We start from the raw sequence: 23,394 nt of genomic DNA on the forward strand, positions 1-23,394 counted from the left end.
GTGATACTTCCCCTGTTGAGTAGTTGACCTAATTGAGTTGGTGGCTAATTAGACCAGAGTGGAGATGAGTGAAAAGCATTAAAGCACGGGGGGTGGGGGGGGGGGGAGAAGATAACAGAAAAAAGTTTTTATATGATAATTCTGCTTTCCTTGGTGTTCAGGGGAAGAATAAAACCCGTCGGGTGAAGACGATCTACGACTGCCAGGCGGATAACGATGACGAGCTGACGTTTGTGGAAGGAGAGGTGATCATAGTTACAGGAGAGGAGGACCAGGAGTGGTGGGTGAGTGGTGTTTTAATAACTCCTCTTTGTCTAATCAGCAAAAACGAATCGCACTCACCCCCTTCCCCCTTTTCCTCCCAGATCGGACACATCGAAGGAGATCCGGACAGAAAAGGGGTGTTCCCCATGTCTTTTGTGCACATTTTAAGTGACTGACAGTCAGACAGACAGACTTGCACTACCTTTAAACCATGTAAATACCTATTAAACAGTAATACAACCCCTGATCACATGACAGGTGAAAAAGAAAAATAAACAGAATAACGAATCAAGAAAACTCCTCTAGACCTGGATGCCACATCCATGCTGTACAAAGAATGTGTGTATTCTTCCTCTACCAGTATTATCTTAACCGTATAGCATGGCTGAGACAGAGCCACTCTCAAAGCCTCTAGCACTTACCTTCAAAAGTCTATGTTGATGCTGTTCCTGTGTACATATATATATGTATGTAAATAGATATATTTGTGTGTGAGTGTATATACATGTTTTATTGTACAAAACATGTGCCGTTGCGCTCTGCCTGTTGGATGAAGCATCAGGTCAGCAGAGTCTGGATTTTATCGGTGTTCATTTAGCGGCCGGTGAGTAAAAAAACAGGACAAATATGAAATGGAATGTGAAATAGGTCATTATTTGTGTCTGGCATTCCTGTTTATCCCCACAGCTGACCGGAGAGGCGGATCGGACCCCCCCACGCCCCCTCCATGAAACGTTCTCCGTTTCTTGCTTGCTTTGTGTGTACTCTGGTTGTTTTTACCGTACAGAAACCTGCTGCTACTGTGTGGTGGAACATCAAAGCCTGTGGTTCACTGTAGGTCACTAATTTACTCCTTGTTACACTGTTCACTGTGTGTGTGTGTGCGTGCGTGTGTGTGTGTGAACTCAACGCCATCTCAGCAGCCCTTTTTTCTGTGCATGGTGTAACGACTGGAAACGAGTGGAGTGCTGCGTTCAAACACCTCAGGGTTTGAAGAGCCACTATTGATATTAAAAGAAATGTATCCTGTAGTTTAAGCCACTATCATCCACAAGTACGGGAACCTGAAGAGGACATCTTAGCAATAACTTGATTTTCCCACAGGCTAGGAAATTTCACAACCTGTGTTCACAGTTCAGTGTCTTGTAAACCCTCATGAGCTTGAATTTTTATTTTTTAACTTTGATTTGTGTAATTTCATTCCATGTGACTGGATTCAGAACCTTTCCAGGTTGCCTGTAAACCAGAAATGTCTCTCAGATGAAGGTTGGAGACTGTGTTTTCACCCAGTCCTCAGACTTGCAGTTCTTCCCATGTTTAAGGAACAAACCCATTGTATCAATAAAAAGGAAAATGCTGCACTTAAACGCTCTGAGTTTGATCCTTTACTGGTTTTGATTCTTATAAAGTCTGCAATGGTTCATTTGAAGCTTTGAGTTGATAAAAAAATTTTCTAAATGAAGACTTTTAATCAGAAGTTTTATTTAAAAACTACGGTTGCCTCTGAGACCCGAACTTGTGTTTGATGTGATTTTAAAAAATCTAGCTATTCTGCACTCGTTAATGAAAACAAAATTACAAATAAAAATGTAAATATCATGCATCTATAAATCAAAAAGGTCCAAGTTGAGTGAAATTTTACAGTGCGAGGAGCCACTGTCCACATATGGACAGAGGGCCCCAGGTTAACGGAAGAGAAATCCGGTTACATCAGCTTCTCCTGGAAGTTGTAGCTCTAAGCAGAAACATGTAAAGACCCTACTGTTTGATAAAAGATAGGATTTACAATAGTCCCTAGTATCCTTAAGCCCAAAATCACACTTTCAGCACAATTCCTGAAACTGCAAACAAGCATTGCGTGGTAGCACTGTTGATCTTTATGGCATTCAGTGTGAGGTTATTGTTGCATTAAAGGTGCATTTTGTCGAAGTAAAAATGGCATCTTGTAAAATGTTACCGCAACTACTTTAAACTCAAGCTTTTGGCCGGCATTTATCAAATTACAATAGTGGGCGCTGCAGCATTAGCTTGCAGGAGACAACCCCACACCGATAGTAAATGGTAGCTACTTTTTTGGGAAAGGAGAAATTGATCATCCCTACAGCCTGCTCGATATGAAATGTTTCAGTTCAACCTCTTCCTAAATGATTGCAACCAAGATTTTTGGGATTTTCTTTCCGCAAAATTTTCAATTCTTACATAGTGCACTGTTAAGTCTTAACCTTGTTCATCTTTGCTGGATTTCACTTAAAATAGCTCAGACCAGTTTTAGCATGCATTAGTTTACATTTCCACTTGAGTCAGCTTGCAACACCATATTTGCTTATACTTTTAACCATACAACATTTTTTGAACATGGTTTTAGCCATTAAATGCCATTTCTTATTATTTTTTCTTGGCATACCAGTCTTTAATGCATAATCAAAGAAATTCTTTAAACCAATAGATAAATGTCCCCCCCGCTAGGAATTTATTTGTGCCTTTAGTTTTAACCTCGATGCAAACTCCCAGCTGAATTGCATTTTTAAACACATTTTTAAACATTTGTAATCAATGACTTGTTCCACCTTAACAAGCAGAAGTTTTATTAACTTAAACATTTTGTTTAACAGAACACTTTACTCAACTTTAATTTTTTTTCCTACAGTTTTTGAAAGAACTTAAGTTCAACTTTATAACCACACATAATTGCACTTTAAACCAATTCCCTCAACTTAAAGCTTTCTCTCCTCAAATCACATTTAACTGTACAAAGAAAGGTGTGACCAATTCTGACTCATTTGGCCACTTGGGTTTTGTGTGAAGACTTTGACCCCTGGTCTTTCTCCACTGACTTGATGACTCCTACAGCAACTGTCTGCTTCAGGTCTCTGGCTGCAAAGCGACCTGTTAAGAGGAAACTGTTAGAAAATGTCCAACATGGCAAAAATGTTAAATAAGAGTGCTGTACCTAAAGGAGGGTAGTTGAAAAAGCTCTCCACACACATGGGCTTTGCAGGAACCATTTTGACTGTAGCAGCATCTCCAGACATCAGGATCTGAGGGTGGTCCTCCAGCTTCCTGCCCGTACGGCGGTCAAGCTTCTCCTTCAGCTCTGCAAAGCGGCAGGTGACGTGTGCAGTGTGGCAGTCGAGCACAGGGGAGTAGCCACTTTTTATCTTCCCTGGATGGTTCAGGATGATCACCTGTTGGAGATCATGTTCAAGTCTGGAAACTAAATGCTTCGCGGGATTTTATTCATTTTTTAAATCCAAACCTGAGCTTCAAAGCTGCGGACATCTGATGGAGGATCCTGCTGAGCGTTCCCAGCCACGTCTCCTCTATGCAGGTTTTTGACTGATACGTTTTTGATGTTGAAGCCAACATTGTGCCCTGGGAGAGCCGTGTCCAGGCCCTGGTGGTGCATCTCGATGGACTTGACTTCTGCTGTAAGCTTAGCAGGGGAGAACATCAGGGTCATGCCGGGTTTAAGGATCCCAGTCTCAATCTTGCCCACTGGAACTGTGCCAACGCCTGGAAAAGTCACCAAATTATTCAACATGGACACCGTATTAAAGTTCAAGCCACAAACTTTATGCATTCATATCTAACCTCCGATTTTGTACACGTCCTGCAGAGGCAGCCGTAGTGGCTTGTTAACCGTGCGTACAGGTGGGTTAATGGAGTCCAGGACATCAAGGAGAGTTTTCCCACTTGCAGTTCCTTCCCGGCGCCGAGCTTTCCATCCTTGGTACCACGGCATCTGCACACAGCTTAGATCAACAAAAATCACCTCAACATCTGGTAGCTTCAAGCCATGAGCACTTGCCTTTTGAGTTGGAGTGATCATGTTCTCTCCTGTCCAGCCAGAGATGGGAATGAACGGTACCGCCGTGACATCATAACCAATCTTCCTTAGGAAGACCTTCACTCCTCGCACCACTTCGTCATATCGTTTCTGGCTGTACGGTGGCTCAGTCGTGTCCATCTTGTTGACACAGACGATTATTTGCTTGACGCCCAGGGTGTAGGCCAACAAGGCATGTTCTCTTGTCTGTCCACTTCTAGACACACCGGCTTCGTATTCACCTTTGGCAGCAGAAACTACCAAAAGGGCAACATCAGCCTAAAAGAGACCAGAGCTGTAACTAAAATCAGAGAAAATGCACCTTCAGTTCTTAATATTTACCTGAGACGTTCCAGTTATCATGTTTTTGATGAAGTCACGGTGGCCCGGCGCATCAATGATGGTCATGCTGTATTTCTGGGTGTTAAACTTCAGCAGAGAGATGTCGATAGTGATCCCTCGCTCCCGCTCGGCCTTCAGCTTGTCCAGCAGCCAGGCGAACTTGAAGGAACTCTTTCCCATCTTTTAAGTAAATTAAAGCATAAGAACACACATTGCAGTGCCTTTTAATACCTCGTTTCGGCTTCTCACCTGTGCTGCCGCCTTCTCAAACTTCTCCAGCTTCCTCTGATCGACACCTCCACACTTGTAGACAAGGTGTCCTGTGGTGGTGGACTTCCCGCTGTCCACATGGCCGATGATGACCACGTTAACGTGGGTCTTCTCTGTTGGCATAATTGAAGGTTACTTAATAACTCACACACTTTTCTAGATTCTTCTATGAAACAGACCAGAATGGGTTTTTCAGAGTGCCTTTATAGGAATGCTTAACTCAAGGCAGCTGTGCTGCTTAATTAGGCTTAATTGGTGTCAGGGTGACAGAAAAGGACAAAAGAACGGGGATCCAGGACAATGGTGAAGAATAAACAGATCAGTTCATTTATGTTGTGAAAAAATAACAAAAGTTCATTTTGATCTTTGTTTAGAGAAAATAAAGCAGCAGCTGGACACCGTTGGAGCGTTTTACAGTGAATCAGATGTTAATCTCAGCTTTATCCAGGTGTTTCATGTGGAGCGTGTCAAACACTGACTCATCATGAAGCAGAAAATAAAATAAAAACACGAATGAACACGTTTAGGAAATTGTCATTGTCAACGAGTCAAAATAGTCAGTTTTGGAGCAGAGAAGATGTAATTAGATAAGTTATTTTCTACCTATATTCTTTTATCTTTTGCTAAGATAACTTTAACTAGCAGGTGTCTTATGAAGATATGTACTCAACAAACAACTAAACTAAAACAATTCAAAAAATATATAAATTTAGATGAAAAGTGAAACATTAGTGGTACGCATCCTTTTTGAAGTTATATCAATTTTGATATATTTAATCACCCTAAATGCCTCTTAAAAAACAAAAAATACAAAACATTTTTAATGGTAAATAGGTTGTTTAAATGTTGTTGATATCTGATTCAAAAACTTCATAAATCTTTAAGAGTATTTTGTTTTTAGATGGTAGCAAAGCACTTTAGTCTTGATTTTACTCAAACTTGCTGCTAGCTTGTCAATCCAATCAGAATTCAAGTGTATTCCTCCAAATGAAGTTGTTCAAAGACCCATTCATCACAACTTAATTTAATTAATAAAAAACACTGAGATGTTGTTATATAAGTCAGTATATAAAAACATAATAATAATAATAATAACAACTGTTTTTTATAATTGATGATGTGTCAAAGCCAAAGTTGCTCATTTGGATTTTAGTTAAATGAAAACAGAAAGTAAAATGGCTTTAACTTGGTGGTCATGAAACACAAGAACAACACCAGGAGGATCTAGTTTAGCTTCTTATTCATGTGTCCTATGGCTGTGTAAACAGTTTTATGATATCTAGTTCAAGGACGATATATTAAAATTGGTCTTAAGGGTTTGAAGCCCTGATCAAAGCAGCAAGGAGATTTATAAATAGCTGTAGTAATCCCATAGATGTGTCAGTCACGACTGGGCCATAATAACAAGCCAGCTCCTTTAAGTGAATGACTGGAACTGTTTTTATTTTTTTTATTTTTTTTAAAACATGCTTTCCCCTCCCCATCTGCCTACTTCTATGTCTTTAAGGACATTTCAAATGACAGCTGAAATCACTACTGTACCCTCGGCTAGTTCAAGTGATTTTACTGAAATTGTCTTTTGTAATTATTACTTTATTGTTATCTTATTCATACCTAAATGTGTCTTTGTGTTCTTAGAAGAAAGAATGACACATGAAGTAGCTTTAAATTATGTTGGTTGAAATTTTGTTAGCACCATTTACAAGACGATTTTAACACACTTCAATAGCGGGGAGGTCAAGTTTTGCCACCCTTTTGCACCTCCTTTGTCCCCATGTGTAAAATATACTAGAATCACAAAAGTCATATATTAAGCATCGAATTGAGTTTAATTACAGACAAATGTATAGGAACGGTAAAAATAAGATAGTCAGCCTCTTGAAAATGAGGATCTCAAGTGAATTTTTACTTTTTAGTGAGGAAATGTCCCTTTAAAAACATGTAGAGGAACCAACCACTAGGTGGTGTAAGCTTTCTTTAAACTATGTTTTGTTTCTGAGCTTTTGCTCATTTAGATTGTTTAGCAAACACGAGGTAAAATATTTGTATTTAAAAATTAAAAAGGTGGTATTGTCACTTTGCATATTACTGTATTTTAAATAATTGTGCAATCACAAGTTTTACGTAAATATTTATACTTTATATGTTGAACTGAGCCGAAAGAGCCAATTCTTTTCGATGAGTTGAGCAAAGTAATTCGAATCCTGAAAATGGATCGAAATTCCCACTACTAAATGGAGAAGATGTTGTTTGAACGAGTACAGCGGATGGGCGGGCCCATTAGTCAGTTCATAGAGTTTAGGTACTCGCGTCATTCCGCGCAGTGCGGTGTAACAAACCAAACTCACCTCCACCACAATGACGCTGGACAGCTAACCAGGAAACAGCGGCAGCAAATTGCTTTTCTTCTCTTTCTAGCCCGGACCGCCACTGCTTCCAGCGTGGTATCCAGACGTCGACTCCCGTGTTCCCCAAAGAGCATCAAGGTAAATAAATTCACTAAATATTTCCTACTTTTAATCGCCTTTTTTCGGTTTGTCTATTCCGCCTTTATCACCCACTGGTTGCCTTTAACCAAAGCTCGTTTTTCTGTGTAAGATTTAGCTAAATGAATGAGTCACCAACGCGTTCAAGATGGCTAAAAATACACATTATTAATGTTAACTTGTAGCGTAAAAACAAGATAATGTGAGAAAATGAGTATTAACGTGGTGCATCCTGTACTTGTACCGTTAACTTCCTCTTTTTCAGATCAGCGGGTGGTTGTTTCTCACAGGAGTCTCGAATCTATGAAGCTGCTTTTCCCCTTATTCGGACAGAGTCATTGAACGTTACACAGTTGACCCATAACCAGGCTATCTGTCAGCTGTGTTTGACCCTCCTGAGCTACATTAGCTACACTCGGCTTTAAATCATGACTGAAAAGGATGCATCAGTACGGAAAATGCACACTGACAGCTGGGACATCTTCAGAGCTTTATATTTAATATAATATAAATTATAATGTAAAATAACAATTAATTAGTCTGATCCTAATTTCTTCCATTTACCCACTTCTCAAAGCGATTAGCAGAGTAAGAGGATTAGTTATATACAAAACTATAACACAAAGAAAGACCCAAATTAAACATTTAATTTTAATGCTGTGCAATTCGATCCATACACAGGCTTCTCTTACACCCTAATTTAATTTAAAGATTAATCAGTGTAACATGCGTGCCACTTTGTTGCTTAAATGGCCCATTTAACCACAGAACCATATAGCAAGCAACTGAAGGTTTTCTCCTTCCTGCCCAGTCTGTGCAATAGCTTCTGAAAGTGGAAGTGAAACATCCAGATAGCTGAATTTGTTCAAAGATTGTGAAAGTGTAGTTTAATCATTAAACTTGTCTCAATGGACTCGTGCCGTTTCCATGCTAGACCACATTAGGCAGCAGTAGGTAAATACAAGACCTGTGTGGCTGTAAAAGGGAGATGCACCAATTCCGGCTTTCTGGGCCCATTCTGATTCCAGATTTTTGAACTTTCAATTCCATTTTCTCTGAAACCCTGGCATTACACCCCAGTGTGTTTGGATGCATCCCATGGGTTAAGTGTCGCATCGCTCTGTTAAAAATTAGACTTCAACACCATTAGTTATGTGAAACACTTCCAAATCAAGCCAAACAGGATGTTAAACATGAAGGCAGTGTAAAACATCAATCAACTTTCAAAATAAAGGACATGCACAGATTTCCAGTTGTTTAACAAGTAAACAAATATAGGTCATAATAACCTGTAAAATCTATAGCTGAGGTTAACAAAACAAAAAATAAACCAGACCTTTTTGGAAACATCCATGTTTGTTATCGTATGAATCACCAAAATCATGTATGGTCCTGCGATTCTCTGGTAACTTTGTCATCCATATTATGTAATTAGTTCAAAGTTTGCTTGACACCATTGTCTAAAGTTGCAGTTCTTATGCACAATATAACTGCATCAGTATCGGTATTGGCTGATGTTAGTCATTTTTTAATATATTGGTATCGGTCCGATAAATAAAACTGGGCCGATATTAACAACGGATATTTTTTCCATCTTGTTTCCATTTGTTTATCTGTTTCAGAGTGTGAGGGGGTTGATGTGTTTTTGTTTAGTCATGTGACAGTGATTGTAATCATCTCATAATTGTAAATGTGTGTGTACATAATAATGTAAATTAGGCTTTATTAATTTTCATTCTATACAAAATCTGCTGCTTTTAGAAGCATTCATTTCAGTATATCTTTATCGACAAATATCGGTTATTGGCCATAACGGTGATAATTGATATTGGTATCGGCCCAAAACTTTCATATCGATGCTTCCCTAATTTTGGCTGATGAAAACAAGAAATGGGATGATTTGGATTCAGTTTCCCAACCACAGCAATGGCGTGTTCAAAAGTCAAATGACACAAGAGCGAATGTTTTAAGATATTTTAGAAACATCGTAGGCAATTTGTCTTCAGCAGTCGTTGTCAGGAATTACGTATGACTTTTTAGAAATCCATAAACGTGATAGTCTTACCCTGTTCGGTTATTTAATGTAGGCAGTATATCTTTTTTATTTTTTTGTTAAGCCTGCTCCCCGTCTTGTAGAGCCCAATGCAATTTGAACTGAGCGGCGCTCAGCGTTAGCCAATAGTGTTAGACATCCTCTTGATGTCAATCACTGAGCGTGCGTGTTTGTGGATGTACCTAGACTGATGCAGAGTTTGTGACATTTCTTATAGACAAGTAAGCTTTTAATATATTTTTATGAATAAACAACATAACATGAGAATAATAATAGTTGAAAGTTAAAAGTTTCAGTTCTGGTGGCTGGTTAGAGCTGCGCGTTTACGAACAAGAGGCGTTGCTTCTAGCTGGAAACACAGATTTCTGCTTTAAAGTGACATATGCATTTTTACCGTTAATCTCTGCAAACATCCATTGAAATGTTGAAAATGAATAAAATAATGTCCAGTCGTTGAAAAATATTGACGGCTTTGTAACATATAACCATAAATATCGGGTCTAAAGTACACAGGGCGGGGGTCTAGCATCTTTGGGGGACGTCATAGACACCATGTTGCCTTCTGGTCGGCTCAGGGTCCTGCGTCTTTTGATGACGTCACACTAGATGATTGGTTGGACATACGACTTACGGAAGTTATGTTACCACTGTAAAAAAGTTTCAGTAGTAAGAAACACAAATTTAATAACACAACAGCTAAACTCTTTCCCAAACATATGTGGAAGAACAAAATCAAAAAAGAGATGCAATATATTTTGGCTGAGTGGTATTGCCGTAGTATGATGACGTCATTGGCAGGCGCATGGAATTGGCATCACGGCATCTACATAAAAAAATAAGAAATCAGATTTTTTAGATTAGCCTGTACTGCAGAAAGGGTGACTTGTGCTCTGGTGTTTACGACAAAACGTTGCAAATCAATTTCAAACCTCAAACGTTTGTGGCAATAAATGTAAGTGTTAAACGAAGAAAAATAAGCTTCCTTCAGGTAATTTCAGTTCATTTTTCATGTATTCCCGTTTACTGTGTCTGTCATTGATTGTGCTGAAAGAGGCGACTGTTTCTCTAAGGGAACTTAATTGTCTTTATTGTATTTTGCTCCTCTGTAGTTTATAAAGCCGGCTGGCGGACATGACAGTGCCTGATTAGTGCCATGGTAGTAAGAAGTTAGACATGGTAAAACATGTTGTCTGTCATACCAAAGTGAAGCTAAATAGACAGTGACATATCTCTTAAAATAAAAATCTTCCTCTTTTAGGTTACTGAGGCAAAAAAACAGCAGCTGTCACAAAAGTTACAGAAATGAACCTAATGTTGATTAATTGATATAAAATCTGAGTTTTCTCCCTTTCGTTGAGTTTGTCAGAAATCAGGGTTACTCCTCTTGGCACGGTGTTGTAAATCCGTCTAGTGCAGGTACCGACCTGCAGGTGCGCTCTGGTGTGGCCTTTTCCTACAAACTATACATGCGTTGGATGCTGTGCAGCTACTGATTAACCAATTATGATCATATTTCCAGTGTTTGCACACATACAATGCTTTTTTAACCAACCTGCAGCAAAATCCTCTAAATGGTCTTACACAATATCTTATTACTGACTTTATAATGTGAGCTGTTGCGTCCCTGTGAAGGGTTTTCCATGGTTAGTGCATAAGGCTAGCTACAGTCTGACCCACTGCTTTATTACTATCAACAAGTGGTCATACACACACGTTAAACCCCACACCACCTTCCAACAACCTGCTTTTAATGGTGTTTTTAAGCTTTGAGCTTCTTATTTTGTGTTGAAAGGCTTGTTTTCATGCTTCTTGGTAGGTTGGCACAATACCACGAACAGTTGTGTAACAAAGCAGAGTGATGAAACAACAAAAAGCTTAAACCAACCCAACCTCTGTGTGACTTTCTGCCGGTCATAGATCCTCCTCCTGTAATTCATATAATATAAATGATCTGAGGTCTGCTGTTGGTCTCGTGAAAATGGCTCCATCCAGTTTTCCATTTCATATCCAGAAATCAGGTCTCCTGATTTTTTTATTGTTCCTTTGTGCCCCCCTTAGAAAAACCCTCCGTGCATTGCTCTTCTACGTGTCTGCTCTTGTCTGTGAGCAGATCAGAGATGAAAAAATGACATCAAGTCATCGGTGTGTAGACCTGACTGATCACCCCGTTTCTGTGTGCTCATTTCTCCATGCGGAGGATTATTTGGCACAATTATAAAACTAGTTATAATCAGTTGGACAAAACAGTTTTTTGGGGGAAAGGTCATGATTAGTTAGTATCTTACCTGCTGTAGATGGCTCATTGAATGACCCAAACCCCTTGTCTGGAGCTTTGTGAAACCCTAGTGTATGTGCTTGATGTTTGCCTCTGGTGTGTGTGACTCCGTGTGTGTTCTAGTTTGTGATCGGCCATGCTGGTCGACTCGAGCATTCCTCTCAGCGTTCTCACCTCCATCGTCGGGCGTTGCCTCATCTGAAACCCCGAGTGTGCTCACATCTTGCATGCACTCTTTCCTGCAGGCTGATTAAGGGCCTTACGCAGGATGCTGTCATATTTTCATTGCTCCTCATTTTCAGCAGCATCTTCACCCCTGGCATGGAAACAAAGCAAAGAGCACCTTGCATTCAATCTGTCAACATAAAGCTACAAATAGCACAGCCTTACTGGGGAGAAATTCTTGCTTTGCTAAGTTTGGTCTAGGCATGCTCCATTGGAACCTCCGCAGCTCCTACCAGGACTCTGGCTAGCCAATCACAACTCTCTAGAGGGGTTTCAAACACATAAAGAGCTGTGATTGGTCCATAATGGTGGGCAAATCATAGTGCTCTATCTGCTTAGTGAACAAATCACAGAGCTTTATCCGCTTTGTGGGCCAATCAGGGCACTCTATATGCCTGGTGGGTGGGATGATGCAACAGATTGAAACAAGAGTATGTCACATTCATTGTCCAGTGGAATGCGGAGATCATTTGAAAGACAACGGTAGAACCCGCCCCCACAACCGAGAGCCGTCAATGGAGCGTGGCCAGACTAAATAATACATTTATTTAGTCTGGCTTGCCAGGCTAGGGGAGGAAAATGAAATACCCACACCTTTCACACATGATCAGAAAAACTGACTTGAAAAAGTCTACCTGTTGAATAGGGCTGCAACAACGAATCGATGAATTCGATGAAAATCGATTACTAAAAGCGTTGGCAACGAATTGCGTCATCGATTCGTTGTGTTGCGCAACTCTTCCAAAAGCCCCCTCCCCTCCCGCCCGCCGTTGCGCGCAGACCGGTGGAGAGCCGGCAGGTGTTTGTAAGAGGAACATGGCAGAAGCAGCGAGACCCAAAAAAAGTTAAAACTTCTAAAGTTTGGGAGCATTTTCAGTTAAATCAGGCGAAGACATGCAACGTTTGTAGGTCAGACTTAGCATGGCACGGGGATACTACGGTGATGATGCAGCGTCTTAAACGCAAGCATGTCAGAATCATCAGCGAGGAAGGAGAGAGCTCGGTGTCCGGGTAAGTTAAAAACTTTTCAAAAGTGATTCACCCAAGCCCCAGATTATTACACAGGCTAGACATGCCCTAAGCTCGTAAAAAAAAGTCTATAAAATTGTAAGCGCGACGCTATTTGATAGTCGGGGGGGGGGGGGGGGGGGGGGACTCGCGCCGCTGCGAACCGGTTCCGCCGTCACATTCCCGCAGAAACTGGTTGATCACACCGGGGCCAGACTACTAACATGTGGTTTTTCAACCACAATGTCCTCAGAAGCAAAAACGCTTTTAAAAGGGAGGGAGGAGTCCTAACTGTTGCTGCAGGCGTGTTGTGTGAGAGTGCAGTTATATACTGGTTAATATATTTTTGGGTTCAGTTGCTTTCATGTGGCCTAATGCGAGTCTATTTGGGATCATTGGAATGATCAGCAGCATTTCTTGATGTGACTTTATGGCAGTTGCCCAGGGCATCATCGCAAGGAGGATGGCATTCATTTACTTTTGTTTTATTTGGTATTTTTCAGTCATTTTTGGAAATAGTGATTAATTTTGATTAATTCACAGCCTATGTTTAATTACATTTAAAAATTAGTTGTTTGACATCCCCAATAATAATAAATGTCTACAGATGAGATCAAACAAAACAGATGAGAATTGCCCTTAAGCTGTTTAATTTGGACCAAGCATTTTAGGTCACAGATAGATGTAGCTTAGGGTCTCTGTCTATACACCTTATAAGACAATTTAGGTGATGGCATGTTGTTTTTCTGCTATTGAACTGTTTTCTAATAATGTTGTGTTTAATAAAGTGAAGGAAGGAGAAAAATAACGTTTCCCTGGCAGTTTTTAAAAATTTCCCTATGTAATCCGATTAATCGTGTCGAGACCCCATCCGATTAATCGATTATCCAAATAATCGTTTGTTGCAGCCCTACTGTTGAATTTTCCCCTGCATGTATATAATTTCTCCGGTAAGATGTATTATTTTGGCCTGTTGTAGCAGCCACGATGTCCCTGTCTCTGCCTACATGCCAGTGGACTCACTGAGCAGGCGTGTTGCTGCAGATGGAAAATTAGTGTGGTAGAAACTCCATTTTTACTACCCCTGCACCAAACCTCCATCCGCACGTGGTGTTGAAACTGCCGCTTTTATCATCAATATACATCACTGTAATTATACAAAACTGTACCAATGTTAAAAGATTTAAAACAGTTTAGATGTGATGGAAACTTGCTAATGATTGGCTAAACTGGTGATCGGCTAATCCACAGATCAAACTTTTATTCGTTTTGGTCAGTAAATGCAGCATTTAACACTTAATAAAAATCTAAAAATGTTCCTGCCCTATTTAACAAGAAGTGATCTTAAATATGGACAATAGGGATGTAAGAAAATATAGATGCCATGAAATATCGTGACATGTATTGTTATAATAAATCGATATTTACAATAATTTTATTTAATTCTGAATTTACATGCAAACATTTACTGTGTTTCTTTTGTGTGGTGCAATTCAGACTCCGACTGCTAGGTGGCGGCAGATGCTACTGCCTTTATTATGTCGGAACAACAAGATCTCGTGATAACACTGGATGTGTCTTGGAAGTGTTTTGCCTGAGTTTTCCAATTAAACTCAGTCTTAAAAATTGCAAATGTCATCTATGTATTGCGATTTATCATATTGTAGAGCTGGACAATTAATTCAGTAATGATGTATGTCAATCGATAGACATGTGATGCAATAGAAAAGCAATGGATCAATTAAAACTTCAATACAACGTTTCCTTTTTTCATTAAAGCCTATTGGGTAGCTTCACACTAGAGTCATTGCTTACACCTAACCAGTCAAAAACACAGCCACCGGCATGCTCTGTCACCAAGCCATCCACTCTCAAACCAAAACAGACAGCAAGATGTTGCAGCAAGGAGAGGTGTAGGAAACCGTCCTGAAAAAAGGTTACAGTAGTTCAGTGTGGCAAATTTTTCATACTTACAAGTCTGACAAAACAAACAGCAGTGGTTTGCTAAATTGGCAGATAATCAATAAAAACCAAGTCTGGAAATGCAGCCAACTTGTTTTGTAGTAAAGTAATGGCATAAAATGGCCAGGGTTGTACTGAAAATATCTTTTCTACACTTTTTATTAAGTTTTCAATAATTATTGCCATCGATCAATATGATTTTATTTATTTTTAATTGATAAGCTTTTTTCTATATCGTCCATCCCTATGGTTTCGTCTCCCACGGTATTATGATATATATTGTATCGCCAGATTTTTGACAATACGCACTTCTAATGGACGTTTTTACGTCCAGAATAATAGTTTTCAAGTTATTTTGAAATAAAAGAGAAAATGATTATTTATAGTTCCTTGAAATAAATCAGACATAGACAAAAATCGGGAATCTGTTTGTTAGTAGATCGGGATATCCCATTCCGATATCAATATTGGAAGTAATTCAATATCGGCCTAAAATCACTGCATTGGATTATATCTGACTGCATCAAAAATCTCCGATCATAAGCAGTTAATTAAGGTTCACATTTTTGCAACCAATGGTTAAAAAAAAATGTCATTTTTTTCATACTTACTGTTACTGGCTCTTGTTCCGATTGAGTAATATCACTTGATCAAGCCTTTCATACATTCCACACTACAAAATAGGTAAAAGTATGTATGGTTTGTGCTGATATCGTAGGGCTGGGAGATATGCACCAAAACTTATATCTCTATCTTTTAGCTGAATTCCGATATACGATATTCATCTCGATTTTTCCTCCTGTAAAATATTTACAAGCTAACTCACTTCAAGCTGTCTTGAGAAATTATGTACATAAATCAGTAGATTAAATGCATAAAAATATATTGATTCTTGTCCAACTTTAACCTTATTGCCTATTCTTTACCAGTCTGAGCTTTAGCAACACTGGTACAGCTGTCTGCTAACACACACACACACACGCACACGCACACGCACACGCACACACACACACACACACACACACACACACACACACACACACACACACACACACACACACACACGTGAGAGCTAGAGATATATCAAGTGTCCCACAGGCACTTTTAAATTATATTAATAATTAATGTAAAATAATTTTCATCTAGAGGTGGGCCATATCGTTTATTTCTTGTCCAGAGAAAATTTTTTTTTTCATGTTAAGCTAAATTTATGATGATGTAATTCCATCTACTAAAGATCACATGGGTCATGCACCGTGGAGTTATTAGTTATTAGGGCAAACATGGCTGGAATGTAATGGATGCGATACAAATCACGGGGTGAACGAGCATTTCTAAATGCTTCCCCAAAGCTGTGGAAGTCGTTACCCATTAAAGTTCGGCAGGCTCCATCATTGGTGGTTTTTAAATCTCGTTTAAAGACCCACTTTTACTTTTAGACAGTGACTCGTTTTAGTGTTTTATTGTTTTAATGTGTTCTTAGTATTCCTCATGTTTTATCTGCTTTTGATCGGTATTTTTATCTTCTGTTTTAGTTGCTTAGATTGGTTGTGTTTTGGTTTAGCCTGCGCAGCACTTTGGGCAGCTCCCTTGCTGCGTTTTAAACGTGCTATATAAATAAACTATGGTATGGTATGGTATGGTAGTATTGGCTCATATCGGTGACTATACTGTAATGACTCAGAAATGCTCTTTTATGAGTATTATTTTCGGGCTACTATCGCCGTAACCTACGCCTTACAAACTCTTAACTTTTTCAACAGAATTGCTCGTAACGGAGTATTTACTAGCATAGCAAACCAGCGCGTAAAAAAACGGAACCGGAACATTTCTCACCCGTTGAGCTCGCCTTCAAAATAAAATGTTAATCCTATAGTTTACTATTAAAACCCTTACAATATGTTTGAGGTGATTTGTCCACTCCAGCTATCCGTAGATGTTTCCTGATTACAGTGGGGAGGGAGGTCTCCGCACAAGCAGGATGGATAAACAGAACTCTGTTGGCGTTGATCGTCCCCAAATTGAATTGCACCACACAAAAAAGTACAGTAAATATTTGCATGTAAATTCTCATGAAAAGATCAATGCACTGCTTTTAAAAATCTATTCATTATCATAATAGAAAATATTGCGATATTTCATTGTATCAGTATTTTCATGCATTCCTAATGAACTCTTGAGAAACCCAGGCATCACATTTTTCTAGATAAACATTTTAATGCTTGTTTGAAAGGTTTAACATGCTGCTCCACATACTGTAGGTTTGACCTCTTGTAACCTCTCATGGTTACTCAGTTACTGCCCGTATGTTATGATCCCCAGCTGTAGATGTGATGCATGTCTTACTCCCAGGATGCCTTGCTGAACATGTCAGCTGAGTCGTGCTAACCCTGCTGGGGTTAACCGCTATCGGTTTACACGACTAGATAGGAGTCCCATTTTCAGATTCAGGAAGTTCCTCTTCATCATCATTCAGATCGACCTATTTATGCGTTTGTCTCCCATCATCTCCTCCCATCACATCCATTTATCCTCCCAGCTCCCTCTTTCTCAGCGATCACCATTATTTTGAAGTTTCAGGGTTTGAAGTGTGGTCACATTCATGCATGACCGGCTGTGCTGCGGGTGCTGATCATTCGTATGCAGGCGAGGGAAGGAAGAAAATAAAAGCCCAGTTGGTTACGGTTTCACAGTCTACCGAGCTTCAATTAGAGCTCCACAACTTGTGAGAGGAGATTTCAGAAACAGGGCTGGGTCTTTAAACTCTGACCGAGCTCGTGTTTCGTTAAATAATCGGATCCGTTTTTGATCTCCTATTTAGCTGGACTTATTTCCTTGATGAGTGGGCTTAAACATTGACCGTGTGAGTGAAGTGTGTTACAGAAGGAAGCCTTGGAGAAAATCGGAGGAAGTATTACACAATAGCCAGTGTCGGGCCTCTTTACTGTTGGGTCACATTTAAAACTCCGCCGTCAGGTCTATTCTGCTGTATTTTTTGGAACATTGAGGATGTTTTATTTTCTATTTCACTTATTTTAGTGAATAAAAGGCTAAAGGAACATGTTTACATATCGTTTGGATTATGAGGTGTTGTTTAGGCTAAATGTTTGTTCCCTTTGACCTTTTGCTTCAGAGACTGATCTCTGCAGGAGGACTGTGACCCAGGGGTCACCTGCCAGATTGGTAAGTCTCACCTGTGCTTTTTACTCGATTGTACTCATTCATTGGTATTACACTTTAGTTTTTTTGATAAAACATATAGTTATAAATGCATAAAAATACCTTGGATATAAGATTAATTTTATTTATAACGGTCTGACTTCTGCACAAGTTAAAACAGAAGTATGTTCTCTGTAGTTTGCGTGTCAGAATTCAATTTCAACAAGTTCAACCTAAAAACTTTTTATGCTGCATGGGGTGGTATGGGCGACGGTGGCACAAGAGTTAAGTGCATGCCCCGCAATCGGAAGGTTGCAGGTTCGAGCCTCGCTCAGTCTGTCGCTGTTGCCTGCTGGTGGTGGTCGGAGGGACGGGTGGCACCTGTGTACAGCAGACCTGCCTCTGTCAGTGTGCTCCAGGGCAGCTGTGGCTACGATGTAGCTCATCCCCACCAGTGTGTGAATGTGTGTGTAAATGGCTGATTGTGTTGCAAAGTGCCTTGGGGGGTTCCAGGACTCTTGAAGGTGCTAAATCAAAAACAGGCCATTTACCATTTGCATGGTCTCTTGTACTGTTTTATTTGTTTACATATCTATTTATATTCCTTTGTAGTTATAACTAATTCATTGTCATTTGAATAAACCGTGAAGCCTGCTTGTGGCATAGCTTCACGTTATTCCGGTTTTCTTTTCCCATCTGTTGTGTCAAACCTGTTCAGGTCAGTGTGGAATGGTGAGGCAACTGAATGGTTGTTTGGATTATTAGTCAGTTTCGCATCCAGATGTGAGCTCAGCAAAAAATGGGTACCTGATGGCCTACATACCATGCTAATGTCCTGTTAAATAAAAAAAGAACGTATTTAGAAACTGAGAATGTCTCAACAGTTCGACTTTAATGACATGAGGACATTTCCAGTTTGGTATTTGGGTTTTGTCACAGCTACAGGGTCAAAGCTTCAGTTTATATATATTTTATAATCTGAAGGTTAAATTTGGATTTTTGTTTTTGTGGCCAGCAATAAAATACTTTTTGAGAGAAGACATAATTCAAATAAATTCAATTCAAAACTACTTTATTGATCCCAGAGGGACACTAGATGCTTTAAGAAGAAGAAAATGTAATTTCTATAGCGCCTCTCAAGATTAAAATCACGAGGCACTTCACAAAAAATGTAAAAAATATAAAAAATAATTTAGAAAATGGTTAAAAATATATTTAAAATGAGCAAAAAATAGACAATTGTGATAAAAAGATGTTAAGAGATTAATGACCTGTAATGAAAGTTTCTGCTAAGAGTTGCTTTTCTGGTTCTGGCTGTAGAGAGAACAGGTCTTCTTTAGTGGTCTGTGTTACAGACGATCCGAAGAACCGTCTGACTGAAGACACGCTGATGCTAAAATACTGTTCTGTCAAGCGAATGACCATAATGTTGTTTTCAGTTTACGGAGCATTTTCCTTTGCACAGTCAGCCTCAGAGCAGTCTCCAGAACAGCCCTATTTTTATAATCACTGGCTCAGATGCTGCTTCCCCTGCTGATATTTGCAGATGACACTGCTCTCTTCATTATAAGATAAAATAGCACAAAACGATCATAGCTTCTCCTCAATCCCTTCTTGTCTTGGATTTTGTTGAATTCCTGAGTTTTTAGTTTTAGTCTGAGATGGGAGAACACTCAAACGTATGAGTTCTCCTGCAACTGTTTGTTAAAGAACTGTTTTAACCACCGAAACATGATTAAAAGCCTTAGTAGCTGGTGTTCACACATACAAACATGTCATTATGCAACAGGGTCTGTAGTGCATTCATGCCTATAACAGGCTTAATGTGCTGTGGGGTGTGGGGGCTTATGTGTAATGCTGGAGCAGGAAATGAAGTGTATTGTTGACCATAAAAAGGAGTAGAGCAGAGTAGGTGTTCCCAGCTTCCTGTTGTCCCCCCTGAAGGCCAGCATGTTTTTGTAACCGCAGTGTTCAAGCCACACAATTTTTTTTGAGGCTGACCCTTTTTACTGTAGAAATTTTAATTTCATGTGTATTTGTTTTTTTAAGGACAATTTAACCTTTTATACCCTCTGAAGAAGGATGGTGGAAGATGCACAGTGAATTACAGTACGAGTGGTGAGCAAGGCAAGGATTAAAGCTTTAAAGAGCTGCCTGGACAGAATAAGTTTTGCTTTTGCCAGCAGGAAAAAGTAGGATTTAACCACTAGCGTGAAGTGACTGTCAAATTTAAGCTTATCCTCTTGGACCCACAGGTTTGTGATGAGCTGCTTATTATAGTGGGCCAAGGAGCCCAGATCAACCCTGGGGGTCTTAGTAGGGCTCCTTAATACAACTACCTCAATTGTTTAGTTTGAGGGTCAAGACAACAGTGTGTCATCAGCATAGCAGTGGAATGCAATGTGATTTTTTCAGAAGTTGGAACTAAATGGAGGAGACAGAGAGGAGAGACAGGAAGGGTCTATTTATCCTGAGCCCAGTGGAACAACACCAGTGAAGGACATGTCACTGAGATGGACACAAAAACTCCTCTCCACCAAGTAAGACTGAACCACTCCAGGGCTACATCCCTGATCACAATGCAAAATACAGCCGTTGCAACTTAAAGTGGGGGAGTTAAATGGCAGCAACCAATAACTCACCACCCTTTTTCTCAAATGTTCCTCCAGCCTTGCAGGATGGATTTACAGATGACCAAGCACTGCTCGTTTGGGTGTAGGGCTAAGGTGAAAGTGTTGTGCAGCTCGTAACATTTTGGCAGAACCAGTCACGTTTTTAAAGCATGCAGATGTGATCAAATATGGCCGCTTGCACTATAAACAATTATTTGAGATTGTCATGAATGCGTGGTTGAAGAAGGAAAGCGAGCAGCCCAGTTCTTGGGGCTTGTTGGAATTTGGAGAGATCATTTCCCTAAAATGTATCAGTTTATTATCAGAAACTGGCAGCCAACATGGAGGGGCTTATTTTATTTTATTCAATAAAACATGTCTTCAGAAAAAGACACATTGGACATCGAAAGGCACAGACGGCAGCTGCTTTTTCACCTGTTGTATTTTCCTCATCGTTTCCTTGGAGATTGTCACCATGACACCCAGCTGTCACTCAAGTCATTGAATGCCCCGTGCATGTGTGTGCGTGCATGCATGCATGCATGAGTGAGTGAAAGAGCTTAGAGAGAATCATCCTGCTGCAGAGCATGGAAACAGGAGGCGTGGTTCATTATGCATGGAGGATGGAGAGTTGCATGAATGCATGAAGGGCGGGGAAGGCTTGCTGAGCTCCTTTTTTAATAATTGAAGCAACACTGCCTCCAGCTGGTGAAGCCTTGCAGTGTCTGATTAGATGAAGAATTACACCCAGAAAATACATTTCTGCAACAAGGTTGTCAGCTTTAAAATGCTTCCTGATTAGTGACAGAACTTAAAACACTAGAAATACTTGAAAATAGAGTCCTGAACGGGGGAATTTTTTACATCAGCATGGTGATGCTCTGTCTGACCTGCTGTTGTGTTGGCACCAATTGACTGCGCCCAAAGACCAATGAAAATATAGTAAGCACTATGTTTAAAATCTCAATTTAAGATTGATTTTAAAAAAATGTCATAAATGACCAGATCAGAAGAGCACCACACCCCTCCACAGAAGCTCTTTTCATCTGAATTCATAAACATTGTTTAAAAACGTCGTCAGCTCTTTTTGTACCAGCAGGTGTTTATAGATCACATGTAGCAATAGACCGCATTCACAAACAACAGCTGCTATTTAAAATCGTGTTTTACTGGAGTATCAAGTTTGCAGGAAGACCAACTCAGACGTGTCCATGAGCCGTCTCCCTGTGGTCTGTGGACTTCAGCAGATGTTAAGACTTGGAAACAAATCTGGATTTTCTGTTTTAAGACTTTATAAACCTTGACGTGACTCAGCATGAGCAAGATGCTCTGGCCCGTGGCTCTCATATGAGCAGGTAATCTGAGATGATCCATCTGAGTGGATGTAATAATGGGGAGTGGCTAAAAGCCACTTATCTATTATTTATGCCACTGAAGGTTCAACACCATGCAACTTCCTGCTCATGTTTCTGGAAGGAGCTCGCTGGCTGGCTGTCATTCCGGTGCAGGCGTGGAAGTTGAGCTCGATTTAACATCACTCATTTGTGCGTTGCAGTAGGAGCAGCTTTATCAAAGTAGCTGCATGTGAGCACTGGGTGGCGCTCTTTGGTCTTTTATTCAGGCGGAAACACAAGAAAGTAATTTTCTTTGCCCCAACATAGATTTTTTTCTTAGCAATACAAGTTCTCTAGAATCAGATTGAGCTTACTGGAAAGGAATATATGTCTGCTCTTGTGTGTTTGGAGGTAAAATGATGCTTTTATCAGGAACACTGGGAGTGGTCGTTACCTCCATATCCACCTTAAATGTGCAGCTGTTTGCATCCACCAGATGGCACTCATCTCCCACTCAATACAACAGCAAGGACTCCTCAACCTGACACTCATCATCATCCCTCCAAAAACCTCGTCTGTGCCCCACCCAAAATCCTGTTTGGTTGAAGCAAACAGGGAAAACGGATGTTTAAGGTGGAATTCTTCGGTTTTCCTGGTTGAATTTGTCCTGGCGCTTAGATGTTTGGTCCCAAGTTTTGGTTAGATGTGCTGCTGATGTCAGTGAGTCAGATTCAGTCAGAAGGTCAGGGAAGTAATGGTGGCTCCGGGCTGTTTGTGTAGAAGAATGGGGGATCTGTGTGAATGGGTTCAGGAGGCAGCTGCCCCCCCCGAGGGAGGTGCGGCTCATAAAGACGACAGTGAGTCAATGTGCCCTCCTTAATGATTTCCCAACACATCCCAGGAAGGAGTCAGAGGACTCTCAAGGGCAGGGCGGGGAGGGGAGGTGGATGTAAACACCAAACAAGGCCTGTTACAGAGCTCCAGACTCCTCACGTGTGCTGCATTCCATGTTTTTAAATGTATACAAGGTTTGTTTGGATCCTGCAGCTTAATCCTAAAAACAATCTGGGATAAAAACCTGTGTTTCTGTTGGGATAAAGTGTTGTATTAGTGTAGGGCGCTCAGAGCATCTCTATTGAGTGTTATTCGCAGACTTGTGTATGTGCCTGTTGCCATGGTTTCCAACTTTCATCAGGTGTGGTCTAAAGAGAGGAGGAGGTTTATCTGAGGACGCGGCTCTCCCTGCTTTCATCCTCCTCTCTGATGTTGTGGACGAACCGTCGTTTTTAAGAGCTCATTTATTTTCATGATGATTGGGGGGGGGGGGGGTATTTTTAGCTGCAGGAGTAAGATGAAACAGCTGATAACAAGATGTCACCTGCTTCTCCTTCCTGGGTTTGTTTTGATTTGTCAGGATCTGGGTGAGGGGGCGTGGCTCACAGGAAATCAGGTTCACCCCCATAAACAAACAAATGGTAAACACCCCCCCACCCCCCTTCACTGCATGGCCTCTAAGCCATTTTTGGTCAGCTGGGGGTGAGGAGGAAAAGGGGGGAGGAGAAGTGGTCCCCTATTTTC

At 40.3% G+C, this 23,394-nt stretch overlaps 3 protein-coding genes across 7 annotated transcripts in view; 2 read left to right on the plus strand and 1 right to left on the minus strand.

Moving 5' to 3' along the window:
- Positions 1-482, plus strand: part of asap1b (ArfGAP with SH3 domain, ankyrin repeat and PH domain 1b) — a 79,870-nt gene extending 79,388 nt beyond the window's left edge. For all 4 annotated transcript variants that reach the window (XM_054751450.2, XM_054751452.2, XM_054751451.2 and 1 more), the window contains 2 exons: positions 162-284; positions 366-482. In XM_054751450.2, coding sequence (XP_054607425.2) covers positions 162-284; positions 366-440 — 198 coding nt within the window. In that variant the 3' untranslated portion in view covers positions 441-482. The remainder of the gene's footprint in view (positions 1-161; positions 285-365) is intronic.
- A 2,350-nt stretch (positions 483-2,832) lies between these two features.
- eef1a1l3 (eukaryotic translation elongation factor 1 alpha 1, like 3) lies at positions 2,833-4,882 on the minus strand. Its single transcript, XM_015954711.3, has 7 exons — positions 4,682-4,882; positions 4,433-4,612; positions 4,073-4,369; positions 3,856-4,006; positions 3,521-3,777; positions 3,215-3,449; positions 2,833-3,150 (listed from the first exon to the last, which is right to left on the minus strand). Exons 1-7 carry the CDS (start codon positions 4,823-4,825, stop codon positions 3,041-3,043), a joined length of 1,374 nt encoding a protein of 457 aa, XP_015810197.3. The 5' UTR covers positions 4,826-4,882; the 3' UTR covers positions 2,833-3,040.
- A 2,171-nt stretch (positions 4,883-7,053) lies between these two features.
- The window catches only part of fam49bb (family with sequence similarity 49 member Bb), a 40,187-nt gene continuing 23,846 nt past the window's right edge, over positions 7,054-23,394 (plus strand). Inside the window, exons 1-2 of one of the 2 annotated variants that reach the window (XM_015954708.3) lie at positions 7,054-7,188; positions 17,845-17,894. The gene's annotated coding sequence lies outside the window, so the exon portion shown is untranslated. The remainder of the gene's footprint in view (positions 7,189-17,844; positions 17,895-23,394) is intronic. The other variant, XM_015954709.3, reaches the window with a different exon arrangement.

Source organism: Nothobranchius furzeri, chromosome 7 (assembly GCF_043380555.1).
Source record: "Nothobranchius furzeri strain GRZ-AD chromosome 7, NfurGRZ-RIMD1, whole genome shotgun sequence".
NCBI classification, from domain to species: domain Eukaryota; kingdom Metazoa; phylum Chordata; class Actinopteri; order Cyprinodontiformes; family Nothobranchiidae; genus Nothobranchius; species Nothobranchius furzeri.